Genomic DNA, 20,056 nt, shown 5'->3' on the forward strand with positions numbered 1-20,056 from the left:
CTGACAAGCTGTACAGTCGATGCAGGTAGTGCATTAAACTTACATCATCTCCACCCCTCCTGGAGTAACAGAAGAGGACGTTTGCTCTTTGCTGGATGAGGAATCGGTAGTGCATTCTGGTTCAGAGACTGAATCGCTGCTACAGGGCTCGCTGTTTGGGGAAGTGTTTCTCTGAGAGGTAGTGTCAGCTGCTACAGGCGGGAGGTCCGCTTCGCCGAATGCATCGCTTATAAACATGCCTTCGTGAGTCAGGTAAGCCACTTCTGTGTCCACTGTGCTGTCTTTAACAGAGTGCTTTTGTAAGGTGTCCTCCAGGTCTCTGGTTCTTTGGTTCTTGTCTAGAACCAAGAGAACCACGCTACGGATAGTATTTAACGTTGCCTAGAATCAAACATAACTTTCATTACACAGCAAAAGAAAACCCCGTACCACAAGCTTGCACTGCAAAGATTTTCTTTTACCCACAAAATTAAACTAAATCCTAGCTTTATTTTCTATTGTGCAATTAGCATTCAGAGGCAGACCCATCTGTCTTTGATAGTAACCAATATCAGATGTTTCCGAGAATAGTGAAAGAAACCTCATTTGGAGCAATCCGACACATACAAAAGTTCTGCCCTAATCCCCAGCAGCCTGAAATGGATGTAATCACGCTACAAGAGGTATTATCTCCTTCCCAATGCTCTCTTTGTTAGCACTAATCATTTCTGCCCTGGATGCCGATATTCACATATCCCTCTTTCAATCAAAAGTTTGAACTCTATAATCAAAATGAACACCTTGAAACTTCAAATGGAAAGTAACTTCATCCCATGTCACGTCTGAACCAGCTATGTGAAAATCTCGGTAAATGAATGTCTTACCTTTATTCTCTTGAGGAAGATGGTAAACTTAGAGAAAATATCCTTCAGTAAGTCAAACCACTGAGGAAAATTCATCATCCTTATCTGGTCTGCAAGCCTAGAAAAAGAGCAGTATTCAGTAAACAGCAAATATTTACTAACCATGCTGACTACTGGCACATAAAGAACAAAACTATGCTAAAGTGGAATTGTAAATATAAGGAAAACTGTGCAAACTTTTATCTGGCAAGACAACAGACATCACCTGAACAACAGTCATGATTAACACAGTGTATGCAAGTGGAATAGGGAAGGAGGTGCATAAAAATAGATCATGTTAGAGAAACAAAAGCCTCACATTTACCATTTAGCTTTTCCAGTGCTCTTTTCCCCAAGATAAGTATGTGTTACTATCAAGGGAGGGAGTTAATAACGTTTTCACGAATCTTGTGGAAAAAATGAAACCACAAAAAAATTAAATACAAACATTTTGCAAGTATTACAAAAGCCGTGTTCTTAAACCCATTTTGCTGCATTGCAATGAGACCACTTCTGCTATTAAAGTGCAAGTCAGCTGTTTGCAGCAGAGGGCAGAAAAGTCACTGGCCAAACAAAAGTTAAACCCTCTACTACCGAGTTAGGGCATAGTTGCAGAATAGTAAACGCTGGAGAATGGCAAACAAATATCCAAATGTTTAGAAATGATGCTGTGCCCAGTCTTTTCTCAGTTTCAGCATGAACACCATGCAGATTCTGCTGCTCGCTTTGCTTTACCAACTAGTCTGCTTGGTTTTACTGTTTTGGGGTAACCCTTTACTGAGCCAAAAGAACCAGAGACACAGAAAAACAGAGGCTGGTGGGGTCCTCTGGAGCTGGGACCTCTGAAGATCCCGTGTCCAAACCCTGCTCAATGCAGGTCCAACTACATCAGGCTGTTGAGGGCCATGCCCAGAAAAGGGTTGAATATGTCCCAGGACAGAGATCCCACAGCCAATCTGGGTCTCTTTTCCAAGGTTTGACCAACCTTACAGTAAAGCCTGTGTTTCCTAACATTCAATTAGCATTTCTCAGCTTCCATCTTGTTCCCTGCTTGCCCCTCGTCCTCCCCTTGCCCACCTCTCGGAGGAACTTGGCTCTGTCTCCATCTCTCCCAGAACTCTCCCACGGGGTAGCTGCAGGCAACTCACCCCTGAGCTCTCCACTCCTGAGGCTGAACAAACCCAGCTCCTTTAAGCACTGCCCTCTGCTGGATCTCAATGCCTCAATTCTTGTACTGGGGAGTCCAAAACTGTGCACAGCCACCAGATGTAGCCTCGCAAGTGCCAACAGAGGGGAAGGATCATTTTCCTCGACCTGTTGGCTGTGCTAACACAGCCCAGGCTGTGGCTGCAAGGAGGTGCTGCTGGTCCACGGCCACCTTTTCTCCTGCAAAGCTGCTCCGAAGCCAGCCAGCCCCTGCCTCTCATCTAGCAAAGGGTTGCTCCCTCCCAGGCGTAGGACGTGGCATTTGCCTCTGCTGGGTTTTGTGAGGGTCCTGCTGGCCCGTTTCTTAGAGCTGGTGCTGCCTGATCTCCTCTCTGGGTAGCTGCTATTCTCATTCATATGGGAGGCACTGAAACTACTGACAAATTTTAGTACAAAATCCCAGGTTATAACAACAGGGAATGCCCTCAGGTAGTTAATATATGCCTAGATACGGTAGTTTAGGCTTCCTGCAACGAAGGTCAGAGAATTTTTGTATTTATTTTAAAAGTAACTTTAAGGGAAAGATTTGTAGCATTAGAGTCTGAATGAGAAAAGGAATACGGTATATTCTCGCAGAGGCAGACAGGAGCAGAGGCTTAAGGTGAAACAGAAGGGTAATCCTTGTTTATAGGGAAACTGAAGCAAAAATTAGAACAGTTAATTTATCTGTGCTAAAAGCATCCATCTCCTGTCCCCCACCCACCACAAAAAAAAAAATAATCTAGCTGTATACTTACTTAACAACCACTTCTGTATCTATTTCTTCTATCTGCGATACCGTATTAACCACACACTGTCAAATTTAAAGGGGAAAAACAAAACAAAAAAAAGATCTTAGCTTCTAACTGCTGCTGAATTTCATAGCATGCACAATAAACCTCAAGTTAAATAAGGAAAAAGAAAACCAAAAAGGAAAGACATGTATCATTTAACAGCTTGTTTCTCTAAGGAAAAAAAAAAAAATCAACGAAAGCAAAACAAACAAAAAACCAGCAAGACAACCCCCCCAACATCTAGTTGCACAATACAGAGGACCTCTGTTGCTAGATTTCTCCACGCTTATTGCTGTGCTGTGGCCTTTCCTTAAAGGATGCTGTGGGGTACCACTTTCAGCTAGTACACATGAAACTGGACGGCTTCTTCAGGTCTCCAGAACGGTCGATTTTCATCCCAGACCCATCTATTGTTTTACAGCGATTTGTTCACTGATCTCTTTTCACATTACTGTCTTGTAAGCCCATGGTACAAATTAACTTCATTTAGACTGAAGTAGGGGTTTTCTTCCAAATGTCAATCATTAACCTGATGAAATGAGTCAGCAGCATACGGACTCATCTTGTGTTTACATGCATGTGTACAACCCAAGCGGTGACTGCTAGCAGCCATCTCAAGCTACACTGATTTTACCTGAGCTTTGCGCAATGGTGGTCAGTACAGAAGCTTCTTGAAAACAAAACTTGTTCCTGAACTATGCAGTGAGTTAGTTAAGTGCTTACAGATCTCTGCTCTTCCACCTGCCTGGCAGTAAAGAGCTACTGAAGTACTGACCAAAACAGCCCAGCAGTGCGCCTGAACAGGAAACACATTTGAGACATGGGAGGGAAACGGTTTCCTCTATTAAGGAAAAATGTCTTTAAAAGCTCAGACAATAGGCCACAACGACGCAAACGTATTCCACAAGCCACGCAGCAATGCTCTCAGCCTGTCACTTTTCTCTATTTAATAGAAACTTTTATTGGAAGTTGATTAAACTTCATCTATTACTGAACAGAGGTGGCAACTGAAAAACCACAACATAAAGACAAATATTCCCAGCAGAACGGGGAAAACAATGTATGGCTGAGGGTGAGCAGGAAAACAGAGTGCTACGTGCCCACTATCTGAGCGAGCAGAATTTAAAGGGGGAAAAAAAAGGTCTCGTTGTGACTGCCTACATATGCAAGTGAAAAAAACAGGAGACTGACGGGCAGATGAACAGCTTTATCCTGGTGTTACCCATTCATGCAGCTGTACACAGAAGGTGTATGCCCTTGTTTTTCCAGGCTTATAGTAACACAGCATGACTAGAAAGTAGTGCTCGCTCCCACCCGCCGCTGAGCTTTCAGGGAGCTGGGCAATGACCCAGCCCAGCTTCCCACTGCTTTCAGGTGGGAAGGGAACAAGCAGCAAGAGGCAGGGGCACTTAACACAATCTAAATTGTGTTGTCAAGTGAGAAAGGACTGGTATCATAGCCAAGCCCTTATGTGAGACAGTTGCACACTTTGTCTTCTCATTTTGCCACCATAAGCATCAGCAACCCTGGCTTCTCTTATCTACGCCCACCCTGCTCAACCAGATCAACAGAACCATGGGGTTGCAGTCCAAGATAGACTCGGGAAGCTAATCTGGCTTGAAACAAAACCTTTAAAATAATAAAAATTAAAAGAATTCCAAACTTTTAAAAGCTGGAGAAGTTCCCAATCTGATTCACAACACAGCTGTGAACTCTAAAGGCAAACCCACCACCTACCTGTCTCCCCATCTTTGGGATGCAAATCACGGGTGGCTGCTAACACATCACAACCTGACTCCTGAAATAATCACGTATCTTTAAGGGGGAAAAACCCTACCCCTACATAATATCCCACATGTGCATGCAAACAAACAAACAAATGAGATGAGTAAAAATGAAATTCCAAACATGTTCAAAGTTCAGCCTAAGTTTTTGTTTGTAAACAAAAGCCATCACGTCCCTGTTCAAAACAATCCATGCATTTTTCTCCAGAGAAGACAACTGGAGTCATTCGTTCATTTTTTGTTTTAGCTGTTTTTATCTACAAAGACTTTTGGTTTGAAAATACAGATATACTGCCCTAAGTGGCATGCAACCAGACTAATGCAGACAAAGGTTCGTTTTTGAAGTAATTCTTACAGGCAAGCACTTCTACCTTCATCATTAACTCACCTTGCTCTCTTCAGAAAAGGCAGGGATGTTTTCCAGCTTTTAACCACATGCCTATACTAGGTCTGAGCTAGCACTGAGGCAAGTAATATTTTCTGTATCATTTGCTGGTAATTTGTTGTTTGTTTGTTTGTTTTTTTTTCAATTGGGATTTATTTATTTATTTGTGTGTTAATGCCAAGAACCCCATGTTTTGTTGTTCTTCTTTTGGTTTGGTGATGGTTTTTTTTGTTTTTGTTTTTTGTTTTTTTTTGAAACAGTATTATGACACTACTATACTATTTGGGAAAGCTGTGTGCTAAAAGAAAAAAGAAAAGCTAAAATCGGTGGATTCAGAATAATGGCAATCACACAGAGAAAGCTGTGATCTTTGGCCATACTTGTGCTACTGGTACCTACTCCTTGCAGAAGGTCTTCTCTGCAAACAGATTTTTGTGCTTCAGGAAGTCCTTTGTGTTTGTAAGCTCAGCTGCTCTAAACGTGAGATCATGCACCACCAAAACATTTCAAAGTTGTTCTTAACTACTTGAACAACAACACATTTTTAAGAGATTGAGGCAACCTTGTCAGATGAGTTTGAAACTTTTGGCTTACCTGTTTAATTATGTTCTTTGCTGTAATAATCATTTCATCTCCATATATTTCATAAAAATTGAGATTTCTTTGCTTTAAAAGTCCAAATACTAGTGATACGAGTCTCTCCTATCAAGAAAAAGAAACACACTAAAAACATGAAGATGAAAACAAGAAACAATTTTAAGAATCTGCACGGCAATAAGAGTTCACGTATCAAATGCACAGTGGACAGAATTTAGATCAGTCCAGTGCCTTGAGACTAACGCCATGGTTTAACCGTACAAAGTTTCCTGTGGCAATACCAGCTAACGGAGTCCCTTCCTCACAGTTATTTTCATTCCTGTTCCTCAGTTGTGCTCATGCAATTGTGCTTGAAAACACACGTATTTCCTAAGATTAATGAGTTTCCTTACCGCAAGCAAGAATGACGCTCAGCACAATTGCATCAGCACAAGTGAGAGGCTACTACATCGCAGCACTGAGACAGGGAGAAAGTGCAGGGCAGAAATGGGAATATTTAAATGCTACTGCTATTTGCCACATTTCATGAAACCCACGGATTATACAAGACTAAACAGTTCGTAGGGTCTAGCAATTATGGCAGAATTGTACAGGTAAAAATCCAGAAAAATGTGTATCTTTTTCTTTTTGAGCCAGAAAAGATCTTTTTCTGGCTCAAAAGCAATCACAATAGCTTAATCTGCAGAAATTCGTGATCTTCAAAGGAAGATAACCTGCAAATGAAGTATGTACTCAGGGCAACCATATGCTTGATATAAGCACCTGTAAGTGCATAGGGAGACAGAGAAAGAACAACATGCACAACTTTCACTGCAAAACTGAATTTTTACAGTCAAGCAGATACAAGGGTCCATGTCCTCTTCCACTTATATGTTGAGGTTCATGAAGTGTCCAAACTAAAACTCACTATACATTTAAAATCAAACTGATTATTAAAAATAAAAAATAAAAAAATAAAGCAGGACTGGATTGCAGTTCCATATGGTTAGTTACAATTATTTAATTAGATGAAGTACAAATAGGTGTGGGGAAAATTTGGATGAGAAATTGTGCGAAATGATAATGTTGCTACTAGGGACCTGAATGAATTAGTTAGTGCTAATTAAGGATGTTACAGATGCAAACATATTCATCAGACAGTTTATTTCAATAACAGACATACCTCTTCTAGAATTTGGCAATCATCTTCTAGGGGTCTATTTAAATCATTGCGAGCGTAAGTTGAAAACTCTGCAATCATCATTTTATCTATCAGCTTTTCCAGTTCACAAAGCTGTGAGCCAAGATGCCTAGGAAAAACAGCCATTGAGATATGAGCTAAATAATCAACCTGAAAATGTATCATTAGTTCACAGTTGAAGAAAATAACCACCCAGCAGGTAATTTCCATGCAATCAATGCTGACTTAATGGGAGGCACAAATCTTTCAGTTCTTAGAGCAGCTGAAACCACACATTTTTCAGAGGCACCATCACCTTGCAGCAAAAACATATGGACTTGAATGTTAATGGAACGTTAAAATTGGATGCAAGACTTTGTCGGAAGATGCTGAGTACCCTCTCTTCCCAATGAAGGGAACCAGAACCAAGAATACTCAGTGCTTGACTGTATCTAGCTGTTAAAAAGAAGAAATGCTTCTTTTGCTGAATATTCTTCCACTTCAAGCATTTGAGCTTTTAATACGGTCAAGGTATTTACTTTACATGACTGAGATACAGGAGCAGCTTCACATGACAGAATGGCTTTCAGAGAACACAAGAATTTTAAAATTTTCCATTTTTATAGCATTCAAAATTAAAAATACTTTCTCATATATTACAGATTTTAAACCATATTTTGCAATTTGTTTTCATACAAAGCCACGAGGGAATTTCTCACATCAGACATGTCGACTAGTCTTTAGAAGCTGCGCAGCTAGAGAGACTTTTAGCAGAGTAAAAATAAAATTGGGAACTTCGGAGATGCCAAACACTCCTGGTTTTCCAGCTTCCACTGACCGCTGAGATCACCAAGTATCTGTAAAAATCAACCCCATGTATTTAAACCCAACATAACCTGCCCTCTCACACTTCATAAGTATGGAAACATCTGACAAGAGCTGGACAACTGTAGTTGGACTACAACTCCCTTAAGTAAAATTGTTAGTGCAGGGCAAAAGTTCATTAAAAATATACAGATGAGAACAGTGCTTCCAGGCATCTGTGTTTTGCTGTATGAAGTCTGATTTGCCAACACACCCGTGTAAAAAACATACTGGATCTCCAACACCCCAAACAAGGATTGTAAAAACAACATAAAAACTGGCAGTATAGATTTGTAATTTAATTAACACACTGTTTGTTCATCTTTTTAATTAAAAAGACGAACTTGCAAGTGTTAAAGAGCTCTAAAACTGTAATTCTGCCCTACGATAGTAGCTAGTGCCAATCATAATGCTATAACAGATACATATAATCACCAGGGATATTAACCTATATTAAAGACACCAATTTGCATTGAATGATGCTGCAACATGACTTGATTTAAAGCTAACAATGTCTGTTTAACTACAAACTCCACAAGCTGTCACACACAATACACTAAAGCAACAAGTTTGTTTGGTTTGGTTGTGGAAAAAAAATGATACTGAATATTTTAGGAAAAAAAGAGATAGCAATTATTTGGAAACTTCTCTCTCCTCCTGATAAAACAGGTATTTATCTCACTTGCCAACTGCAGTGTTCTTGCTCGCAGCAAACCACGAACAGCCATTCAGTATTTTGTGGAAAAAAGATGAACTATTTGTGTATGGCATTAATTTATTATTATTGTTTTCAAAACCAACATTCTACTGAGCAGTTTTCATCAAGTTCTCCATCTTTTCATTGCACATTATTTCTCCAGACATGCAATACATAGAGGCTATTGTAAGACTTGGGAGCAAGCGTGCTGGGTTTGTCAGAGATAGAGCTGCGTTTGCATCCCTGGTGGGGCTGAGGAGTGAGGCTGCATTTAATTCAGCTTTCTGAACCTTTACTATCCAAGGCAGAGAGGACATTTCCCACTCATACCACTTTTTTAAAAAACTAAATAAATTATTTTTTAATTCTACCATACCAACCAACTAGACATTATTCACAGAAATCACTTTTTATAGACAAGATATTTACCTGCAAGTATGTACCACATCTGATTGTGAATTTAAAATAACAACACATTCTTGGAACATCAAGCATACTACAATGACAACATAACTGCACTCTCTGCTAATATTGCAGGTAACTTTGTTTACTTGATTGCAAAAAAAAGCTAATTCTGATTGATGTCTCAGGTTTGTAGGAGTACACTCAGCATCAGTAATGTAAATACAAATATGACTTGGTCAAGTTTATTAGCTTTAAAAAAAGGTGGGATATTTTTCTTTTAAAGACTTTTTCTGAGTTTCTTCTACATAAAATTTGATTCTTTTTCTGAACCAGCTAGAACGGGTGTTAGAAGAGGAGCTTGTCAGCACAGATGGACCACAGTGGTAACCATATAAAGTTCTCAATATTCATGTTGCAGTTATTGAGCAACAACCACATTTTTAATTACAAAAACTGGAAACCATTGGGTTGCAGGAACCACATAGCCTCAAAACCAAACAAAAAAATAGCATCAACTTATGAAACTAAGTAGACAGCTCCTCAACTGGCTAATACAAGTCTCCGAGCCTATTTAACATTCACTGCTTCTACCAGCATCGTATCACAGTGGCAGCTTTGCATATGACACTGTTGTAGTGCACACAGCAGTTATGATAGGTTATTTTGCAACAGCTAAAAGGATTCTGATGTACCGGCACTCCTGCATATCACAGAGGACCCTGCCCAGTGCAGCACCATCTCCCAAACAGAGCTCTGAGTACCCACCATTAACAGCAGCAACCAGCACGGGACCCTGGACTCACTAACTCCCATGACTATAGCAAACAGGTGAAAAACCAGCAGCAGGAGCTCAGGCAGCACCTTCCCACTGTTTCTTCCCAACTCCAGCAGCTTATAGAATTGGATTTCTCAGCAGCGAAGATGCACCCCTGGCCACTGTAAATAGAGCTCTCCCCAAGAGGAGGTGCTGCTGAACACATCCCATCTGACCAGCTGTCAACCTCAGACCACATTTTGAGCCATGGTTTGATAGCTTTGCGCTGGTTTTTGCTTGCAAAGCTTCTTCCAGCAAGAGGACGGTCTGGAGGCAGACTTATTCTGCATGAGGATTGCAGACCACCACTTAGAAACATCTCTCAGCTCTGGGCTACAAACCCTGCAAGGTGAAGGTCCAGTCACTGCACCCCTAAACCACCTGTAGACAAGAATGGAGTACAGAGCATCTCAATATTAAAAGTTCACCAAAATAAAATTTATCTGGCACACGCAGCAGTCACACTACATATGCTTTACTTACGTTTTGTACTTTTTGTACCGTGTCCTCTAAGAATGAGCAAACACAGGTAAAACAAACCCCATCAGCCAGCAGAACATGCCTGACACCCTCTAGCTCTGCTTGCATTTTATTAATTTCCTAGATGGTTACCTACCGGAAACTGTGAATGCCTTGAAGTTCTTGCTGCAACACCTCCTGCGTTGTTGCTATTAAGTCCAAAGCTCCAACAAACTCAGAAGTGGACAACAGCAACTGTACTGTGGGCTGTGTTTGGTGTACAGTAGCCATTAGCTTCAGTTTATTGTATGCTTTTATACAGTTATTTCTTGTGAGCGACAGTCTTAAAACTCGAAGTGATCCTTCACACATTACTTTATCAATTTTGGAGATTTTCTCTCTAAGTAATTTTACAGCCTGGGAGGTTTTCCTGAGGTAGTCCTGCAACTCATGCTGAGAGGTCATGGCATGGAAAAATGCTTCAGAGCGCAGAGAAATCTGATGAGCAATATTGACTTCCACAATGTCCAGATAATGGCTCAGCTGGGAAGAGGGAAGGGGAAATTGAACAGCATTGTTATGGCTTGGCATGTTTATCACCATGAAAACATACATTGAGAGTACAACCGAAATGTCTTATTGTATCACAAGGACATTTTGCTAATAATAAAAAAATGCTATAATATTATATTAAACCCTTTGTCAGATTAGCAAGCAAATACCACCTGTTGTGGTTTGTTCATTTGTTTCTCAATGAGCTCAAAAAATCACTTTGGGAAGGCTGACCTGATGTCTCTCCTGCTTGAAAATGACAAGATAGAAAGCCAAATAATTTTAAAATACCCAAGCTTTTGTACCACACGGGTTGCACACTGGCACTGTTACAATACAGCCATTAACCAAGAGACAGTTCTGGGTACTGGCTTGCACATAAGGACAGCATACGTGTGCAAATATACTACGTACTTAGAGCCATTCAAGTTGATAAAGATGCATCATGACTGCGCTTGATGGCACAGCTCTGGGTCTGCTCAGTTAAAAGGCTGTAGCATCATCTTTGTAGAAAAATCCTCAGGAGATGTCTGGCTGCCGTTGCTTTATGCCAGCCAGTTGGAGCTCCTGCTAAGGTTTTATCATGTGTGCTGGCACTGTTGGACTCCCAGAGACAGAGTATACCTACACGTTTGGAACCTAAGATTCAAATTCTGTGCGTTGAACAAATTCAAATTCTTTGTGTTACCAGGCCACTGGGTTGGCCTGATCAGTTGAGCTGCAAAAGCTCTGTGTTCTGGCTTACGCTGAATATGCAAACTCAAAAGACTGAGGCATTAGGACGCTCATCTGAATGCTAATACTCAGATGACCTGGTTTTTTAGGAGGTGCCATGCACTCAAACCTCACACTGAATTTCAAAAGGCCCATCCAGAAATTGAGGGGAAAAAAAAAACAGAGAAATGTTTCTGTCTTATAGCTATTTTCATCCTGCATATATTTAATGCCGGGGATTTATGCAATATGCAAAGCCATCTTTTTTTGTACAACATTTAATCAAAAATGTCCTCCACCAGCCAGCTGTGACACACCTAGCCCATGGGAGAAGCCGAGACAGGCTGTGACACAGGGATCAGAGAAAGGGCTATTATGATCATTTATTTACGTGATTGTCGCACCCAGATGCCCCAGGCCCTTTCACTATGCCGAGCATTATAGAACAAACAGAACAAAACAATACTACCTGCCTCAAAGAGCTGACAGTCCTAATGTAGGGCAGGAAATAGGAGGTAAGATGGACAAATGTCAGGGGGAAGTTGTTCAAGTAGATAAGCAGCAATAGCCTAAACGTGTGTGCTTCTGGTGGGGTTTTCCAAAACTTGCTGAAAAATTGTGCCTGGAGCTAAGGATGAAATTTGGGCAACAGGATGCATATTTACACCTGATAAGTGAGAACAATTTTTGGGCAGTTCAGAGCATTAAACCAAGTAAAACAAAATTTGGGCCAATTCTGGCAGCATGAAACTGTAATAATTTGGCTGTCATGCACGTGGCTTTGGAGGCAACAGAACTGCTTCATGCTATTTAGATATTTCTACCATCTCTCTACAAAAGCATGGTTCACAGCTACTTATAACCTTATTCTCATTCTGCTGGAAAGTGGGCTCTGGGTCTCCTTCACTCAAGTCCCTGTTGAGTGTCCATCCTGCTGCTGGCAGCCCTTCTCCCAGGCACACTCTGAAAGTTTCAAGCATGTGCCAGACACTGTTTTTTCAACTCCAGACAGCAACTGCCAAAAGCTCCAAAGGAGTATTTCCAAAAGCCACCTCTAGGCATGTGAGGATAAAGCAATGAAGGAACAAGTTATCAGTTATCTTAAAGCAGAGCCTGCCTGTTCCTCCTGACCTGGAGGGAAAGCAGGAAGACTAACGCCTGGAAATTTGGAAACATCTTCCAGAGGATTGTGTTATTTTTTTCTGAGTTACCTCAATTTTTTTTTTTTTTTTTAAATGCCAGCTCCAGAAGCTTTTGTAGGTTAAGCAGGAAGGAAAATTAAAGTTAGAATAGACTCTAAAATTATTTTGATTTTCTATAACTACTTCACAGGTACTTACACCTTAGAAGTCATTCATTAGGGGATTTCTATACTGAATACATAACTCTAAAAAAAAAAAAAAAAAGAATGAGCAAAGACTTGTTTCCAATATGAATGAAGCAGCTCTGCTTTCTTGCTCTCCAGCATACACAAGTCCTTTGTGAAATGCAAAATGGATCAGCACGAATGACATAACAAAATGTAAGAGGAAGTTCCTAACATACAAAAGCTTGGTATTTAGTATTTCTTTTAGCACAGAAAACACAGTGCCTTGGAGTTTTCCTGAGACATGAGAAAGCAGTAGTCTTAGCAGATGTTCTAAAACCTCTAGCTTATCCTTCTCATGGAATTCTCATGGAATGTAAAACCAAAGTTGCCGAAGTCCCCAATACTGATGTCTTAGCAACTAGTAAAGGACAGCAGCAATGGACTTGGCTGCCAATAGCTTCTTTGTAGTAACAGCTAGGATGTATCGTGACACGTTGCATCAAATTCTTACCTTTTCTTGAAGTAACTTGGAGGAAGCTGCGTCACGATTTCCTTTTCCACCAGCAGTACTAAAATGGGACCATGGTAAAACAGCATTAAATGTTAAGGAATCTTCCAAGGCAAAATCTGGTTTCATAAAAATCTGAAACAGAAAAGCAAAAGAAAAAAAAAAGCATGTCTCTCACCCCTATGTTCATCCTTGCCAGTTTAAAAGACATCCTGGTTAACAAAACTAATCTTTTTTTTCTTTTCCAAAAAAACAAGTTATCATTTATCCAAGCAAACAGATCTTATAACTGATTTACTTCACACCCTAAAAGCATGCGTGATCTGACAAACGCTTATTTTCACAGAAGTGGAAGTCCACTCCAAAATGACCTGGGTCAGGATCTAAACAACAAATTGCAGGTGGATCCTCTAAAGGATCAGAGCAAGCAGAAGCATCCCACTGCTGATACGCTCATTTCTGGGGCCCTGGTTTCTGCCAGACTGAGGATCCAGCCAGCTGTTCACGTGTACCAAGTGTTGCTTGGAAGGGAACAGGGCCTCAAATGTATCTCCTTTAGCACAGCAAATGCGCTGATCGTAGAAAGGTTCAATAGCACTTAACATTAACTCTACACATCTCAGAGAACTATCAGTCTGAAGTTCTCTCCGATCATGTTATTTTTACTTGACAAAATTGGTATAAACCTGGAGGTAGACAGTACCTCCCCTTTCCCTTTATTTGTGAAGTGTAATTTTAAGAGGTTCAACACAGGCTACAGCATCACACTACACCCAAACACTCTTTTTTTCTGGGGCTTTAAACATTGCAGTCAGCTGTTGAAGGAACAGGCTACACAACTGGCACAGAGATGCTGACCCATATTAACACTCTGACTCCTTAATGTACCTATAAAAAAGGTATTCAGACTGAAGTGGAATCTAGGGTTGTATCTTTTGTCAACCCGCCACATAAAAACATATCATATATGCTGAAAGCATCTATGCAAGAGGGCTTTCCTTGAGGATTCAAGGAGTTAAACCTAATGCTAAGTTGCACACTATGCAATACTCAAACATCTATCAAACTCTCCAGTTTCCCCTTCCTCCTGAAACACAGGGTGGCTAATTCTGCCCAGCTCTAAGGTTTTAACTATTAAAGATGAAAAAAATAACGGCATTTGTATTCTACTTTAAGTAAGAACAAAATTAACATCATAGTCAAAATTAACAAAATGAACAAACAAAAAATGAAAAAGAAAAAGCAGCTTGTTCTTAATTTTTGTAAATTTTGAGCATTGCAGACACTCTTGATAATGAGTTCAAGTGATCAGCTTGGACAAGACTTCCACATAACAGGAGAGTGCATCCACATATTCAACGATATATGTGAGAAATCCTTATAAAAGTTTAGAGTTCACAGAAACCATACCTTAGGTACTTGTTCCAGATCTGTCCTGGATTTATCTAAAATAAAGCAAAACACAAGAAGTCATTCATGAGCAAAGCATTAAAAACAATTTCCTTGAACACTTTAAAATGCTACAAGGTTTTCAAGACAACAGTGCCAGACTCCTCACAGTGAGTGGACAAGTAACAGGATCATAAATTGAAACAAAAAAAAAAAGTTTCATCTGAACAAGAAAACCTTTTTCGCCATGAGGACAGTCAAGCAGGCTGTCCAGAGATATTGGATAGCCTCCATCCCTGAAGGTTTTCAAGACCTGACTGGATAAAGCCTGTACCTCAGCTGGACAGTCTCCCTGCTCTGGACAAGCATGGTAAGCAGTATATCAGAATTACCTCCCACATTTCTCCTCGTTGTTACTTGACTGGTATTGAAATACAAAAGGAAACCTAAGAATCATCCTGCTGTTCTCAGTGGTTGGACAGACCAACTCTTATGGAAGTGAAAGGCCACGTCTTGCGGGCCAGAGCTGGAGGAAAAACAAGCAATGCCTAAAAAAGAAACTACAGAAAATCCAGAGTTTCAGTTTACCAAATGATGCTTCTAGGAATTGCCCATCTACAAAAGGAGCATCCAGATATTTTGGTGACACAGTATTTTTTTCTTTCTAAAACCAAAACTCTTTCAAAATGGATAAAACTAAGCCTAAAGAAGGAACTTGTATTTCGCAGTATGTGCCACAAACGGATTCATTCAGGAAGAGCTACTTCAAAATAACAAGCCCAGGGAAACCCTACAGAAGGACTGCCTTTTTCATGGAAAAGAAAGAAGAAAGCTGATCAGAAGAACAACGTGATCACAAGCAGTATACTACTGAATGCTTCTTGCTGCATTACATGTAGATAATTGATACAGATGAGCCTGATCAAACAGTGATTTGCAAATTAATCTTTAATTCATTTTCTCAAAAACATTAACATAAAAATTAAATATTACAAAATTGCTACAGCTTATAAGGGTTTATTTTCCTTTTGTTTGTCTTTTGTTTTTCATTTTGCCTCTCCCCTTCCTTTATCCAGTTTCATATTAGCTGAACTATTTCCATAAAATCTTGAAATTCAGCCTTGCTACGCCTGCAGACACCAAAAAAAAAGTGCTCCAGGTAGTCCTTGCTAACAGTAATGATAGAAACACTAAACAGAATTGGCCAGAGTGGAATTTCATGAAGTTCAACAATAGGAAATGCAAAGCCCTGCACTTGGGGGAGGAATAACCCCAGGCACACTACACACTGAGGGTTGAGCAGCTGTACAGCATCTGTGCAGAGAAGGATCTGGGAGGGAGTCCTACTGGACAACAAACCAACCGTGAGCCAGCACTGCACCCTTGTGGCAAAGTATCCTGGACTGTACTAGGAAAAACACTGGCAGCAGGTCATGGGAAGCTGATCCTCTCTCTCTACACAGAACTGATGAGACCGCATCTGGAGTACCGTATCCAGTTCTCGGCTGCCCAGTAGAAGAAAGGAATGGACATACTGCAGCGAGTCCAGTGAAGGGCCACAAACATGAATGAGGGACTGGGGTATCTTTCATACAAGGAGAGACAGAGAGCTCAGACTGTTTAGCATGGAAAAGCTCGGGGGGGAATCTTATCAGTGTTTATAAATATCCAACAAGAAAGTGTAGAGAAGAGGGAACCAAACCCTTCTCAGTGGTGGCCAGTGACATAACAAGAGGCGACAAGTACAAAATGAAACATGAAAAATTCCATCTTCTATTGTGCGGGTGGCCAACACTGAAACAGGCTGCCCAGAGAGGTTGTGTAGTCTCTATCTGTAGAAATACTCAAAACCAGACTGAACAGGGTCCTGGGCCCTGCTTCAGCAAGGGGTTTTGGACTAGGCCATCTTGAGAGGTCACCTCCCACTTCAGCCATTCTTTGATCCTCATGGCAGAGTCAGGAATGGTCCACTGCTGCTGCTTTTCGTTGCAAAGTCAAGAGCTGCTAGAAGGTAGCTGTAATAGTTTCAGCTTATCTTAAACAAAAGAAAGTTAAAGAAAACACTGCCAGGGACTTAGTGACCTACCATGAATGTAAACATGCCAAGAAAAAAATTACGAGCAGGTCTCAAGTATTTTGACCTATCAGGTATGAGCAGTGGTCACAAATACGTCTAGTCAATCATGTCTGGGTTTTCAATTATTGTTACAAAGAAATCACCAGCAGCTATTTTTGCACATGAAGCCTATGAGCAAGTAAAAGAGATGATCAGTATGTTATAGTATTCATTAAAGGAATGACTTTTTAATGACTAAAGGAGGGGTTTGACTATACCATGGGTGTGTAACAGAGTCCTGTCGAAGGTATCTTTAGGAGGACAAATATTCTTGCATCTTTCATGAACCTTCTCTCTCTGTAAAACAGTAAATATATTAAAGAATTACTCTGAGACTTAAAAAAAAAAAAGATTCTTTTTCTTTGGAACAGAACATTTTCACGGAAACATACTGCATCATGCCAAATAATTCTGACAGCTTCACAGTAATATTTTTTCCTCTTAAAAGCTCAGATGATGTTTGTCTAGGTGAAAGGTACCACAGGTTAAAAATTTTGGTTGCTGTGTTGTTTTTTCAGTTATTGAAAAGCCAGAATAACCTCTCTATATAATAGGAGATAACCACAGATTGGTTGTAATTACATATCCAAATGTTTATTTACTCTCTAACCCAGAAATCACACCGACAAAATAAATGCTTCTTCATTGCTAAATTAATTGAATCAAAGTAGATATTGTTTCTATATCTTATTAATGAACACCTAGCTGAAGTCACGGATCTTGTTTTGTCATGCTGAACTTCAAGTTTTACCTACAGGTGCAGTCAGCACTAGAGACCACAGTGATCAGAAATCATGCTTCTAAAGACCACCGATAGCTAGATCTCTGCTAGAAGCTACATCATGGGCCAGTTCCTCTTTCCAAAACCTTCTTTCATTTTGCAATCACTGCATTACACATTAATTTTAGGAGCTCTTAAATGCTTTAAATGTCGAGCATGTAAATGAATGGCATTACAGACAATTCCCTTTGACATACTTTAACTGTGATTTACACAAGCAACACTTCCTGCAGCCAATTCTGTAACAGCAGAAAGGTAAGAAAGTTACAAACCAAGGAAGCAGAAAACAGTGGGAGACTTCTATATGTTCTTTCAGTTCAAAAGAAAAAAAAAAAGAATGTTACTACATACTTACTGACACCTGTATTTTAAGAGTTTTTAGAAGTCTCCTACTGGTCCTGGTGTCCTTAGATGTAGCTTAAAATTTCCTGTTACAAAAGAAATCATTGAAATAATAGATCTATTTATAGTTTTAGAACTTCACGTATAAATGTTTAAATCGGAGATTCTTTAGAAATATCTCTAATCCTTGCAGCACTTAGTCATGTTTTATATTTGATCCAAAGGTCTTTAAATGTTACATTTCACTGTAGAGCTCAATCATTAAACAATCCTTACAGAAAAAGGATTGATAATCAGAAAGAATGAATATGAAATGCAAGCCCTGGTGCAGACCGCAGTATTCAGAAATACAAGTGAAAAAACATGAAACTCTCTAGACTGAATTTAGACATTTTTCACGCTAATAATATTGAGATTATAAAACAAGAAATGCCTAATGGAAAGTCAACAAGCACCAGAGAACAACTTAATTATTAGCTAACTGTATGATGGACTACTAACAGGGACAATCACTAATTAGATGCGGGTTCTCATATCTCTTTCTGGCCCCTAGTACCACGTGCATTGAATTTTGCATCCTTACCGGAGTGATTTCCTGTTGGTATAATGCAAAATGTTCCTTGGTGATCTGTGGGAGGTAGAATGAAGGCGTGACTTCAGTGTCCACAAAGTCCACTCCCCATGTTTTTGTAAAGAAATCAGATTCCCTTTTTGCTAACCTAGGATCATTTAGCGCTGCTGGGAGATTGACTTTGGAATGATAAATAGTCCATCTGTGCTGATCCGCAACTAGAGATGGGCTGTCACATAATTTACTGGGATCGCCTGTGGCACAAAAGACAAGACAGTTTTTTTAAGGTGAGAAACTGGAAGTTGTATTTTTGCTTCTTCAACGCTACCTTGCATTTCTTCTATCACGTTAACCAACACAAGTTTTGAACACAAACGCGTATCCACGCTCACTAAGTATCTTTAGCTCAACACCATTAACTTCCACTGAAGTGGAAAAAAATCCAACCACTTAAACGCATTTTTAGTCTGGGCTACTTGATCAGAAATATGGTTGAAATTCATTAGAATCATATTCCTTAATTCTTAAGATCCCATCCCACCACCCCTCTTTATCAACTAAGCTTTGGTATACTGCAGCAGCTATGATTTTGACCAAAACCTGGTCTTATGATAACACTAGAGACTTATGACAGTGGTACAGACAGGTCTTGGCCTTTTACTTCCCACTACGAAAGGGCTAGGGTGTTACACCTAAGTAAAGCACCAAGACTCCAAGCATGCTAGATAGATGTGTTCCACATACACCTTTTTTCTTGTATGTGGTAAGAATCATAGATAGCTACAGCGTAGAATCACACAGACAAGACCCTACCTATAATGTGGAGATCTAAAAAGAAGCTGCAAATGGGGTCTCCTATTGCTCCAAAGGGAAACTGGGTGGTAAGAAGAAGAACTACAGCATACTTTGAAATAAGGCCATGGCTTAGTATTGTGTGTGTAGTGTACAAGAAAATTTGGAAATTTGACTGAACAATTGAAAATGGATTTTCATACTAGCAAATGTAACTGCATTTTCACTCTCCTTGCACAGCAACATTACCTGTGGGCTCCTTGGGGCAGACATCAGGCAGTGACTGCACAGGTCGAAAGCGCTTTGCAACATCCATTTCCTTTTTAAAGAAAGCATCGCTGCTGTTTGACTGAGGCACTGGTGAAGAACTGTGGCTCGATGCCATTGCATAAAATCACCACTTGATAAAAGCTGAAGGAGAAACAACAAATATCAAGGCTTTAATGAAGTTCTGGTTGCAGACTAACAAAAAAAAAAAAAAAAGACTCTGCCAGCTACATAGGTATTGTTTTTTTTTTCTCCATACTGCAACAATTTAACTGACACATTTCAACAGGAACATGAAAAATACTTTAAAGACAAAAATAAAAGGCAGAATGTAACTTCACCGTCCGTTTCCTCCCACACCTTGAGGTATGAAGGTTGGCTTGTTCTTGTGCACAGCACCAATAAATTCTTACGTTAACAGCAACGGAAATCTTTCAGGCACTTCTGCCTTTCTGCTGCCAGAAGCACTGCAGTCACAGCGCACACGTTGGCAGTAAAACTCCCTCCGAGGTATCAAAAAGCGCGGGTAAAGGAACGTATATAGAGGGAGGAGATCACCTTCAGTGTCTGATCCCCACAGCCATTTTCTGTGCGTGCTTCATACCGTCCTGGAGCTGCCCTGCACACGTACAGCAGGGCAAGGGAAGACACAAAGGATCCCAGCACCCGAAGTAGCGCTGCACAGACCTGC

General features: G+C 40.2%; 1 protein-coding gene across 4 annotated transcripts in view; it reads right to left on the reverse strand.

The window, feature by feature from the left end:
- The window catches only part of VPS54 (VPS54 subunit of GARP complex), a 48,762-nt gene that overhangs the window by 18,933 nt on the left and 9,773 nt on the right, over nucleotides 1–20,056 (reverse strand). For 2 of the 4 annotated variants that reach the window (XM_035553051.2, XM_035553052.2), the window contains 11 exons: nucleotides 19,348–19,509; nucleotides 18,319–18,560; nucleotides 16,831–16,909; nucleotides 14,518–14,552; nucleotides 13,111–13,242; nucleotides 10,182–10,567; nucleotides 6,789–6,915; nucleotides 5,624–5,731; nucleotides 2,825–2,880; nucleotides 864–960; nucleotides 44–381 (listed from right to left, as the gene is read on the reverse strand). In XM_035553051.2, the coding sequence (XP_035408944.1) occupies nucleotides 44–381; nucleotides 864–960; nucleotides 2,825–2,880; nucleotides 5,624–5,731; nucleotides 6,789–6,915; nucleotides 10,182–10,567; nucleotides 13,111–13,242; nucleotides 14,518–14,552; nucleotides 16,831–16,909; nucleotides 18,319–18,560; nucleotides 19,348–19,483 (1,736 nt within the window). In that variant the 5' untranslated portion in view covers nucleotides 19,484–19,509. Of the gene's footprint in view, nucleotides 1–43; nucleotides 382–863; nucleotides 961–2,824; nucleotides 2,881–5,623; nucleotides 5,732–6,788; nucleotides 6,916–10,181; nucleotides 10,568–13,110; nucleotides 13,243–14,517; nucleotides 14,553–16,830; nucleotides 16,910–17,748; nucleotides 17,822–18,318; nucleotides 18,561–19,347; nucleotides 19,510–20,056 lie in introns of those variants that run through there. The other 2 variants (XM_050710014.1, XM_050710013.1) reach the window with 2 other exon arrangements.

The sequence above is a fragment of the Cygnus atratus genome, chromosome 3 (assembly GCF_013377495.2).
Source record: "Cygnus atratus isolate AKBS03 ecotype Queensland, Australia chromosome 3, CAtr_DNAZoo_HiC_assembly, whole genome shotgun sequence".
Taxonomy (NCBI): Eukaryota; Metazoa; Chordata; class Aves; order Anseriformes; family Anatidae; genus Cygnus; species Cygnus atratus.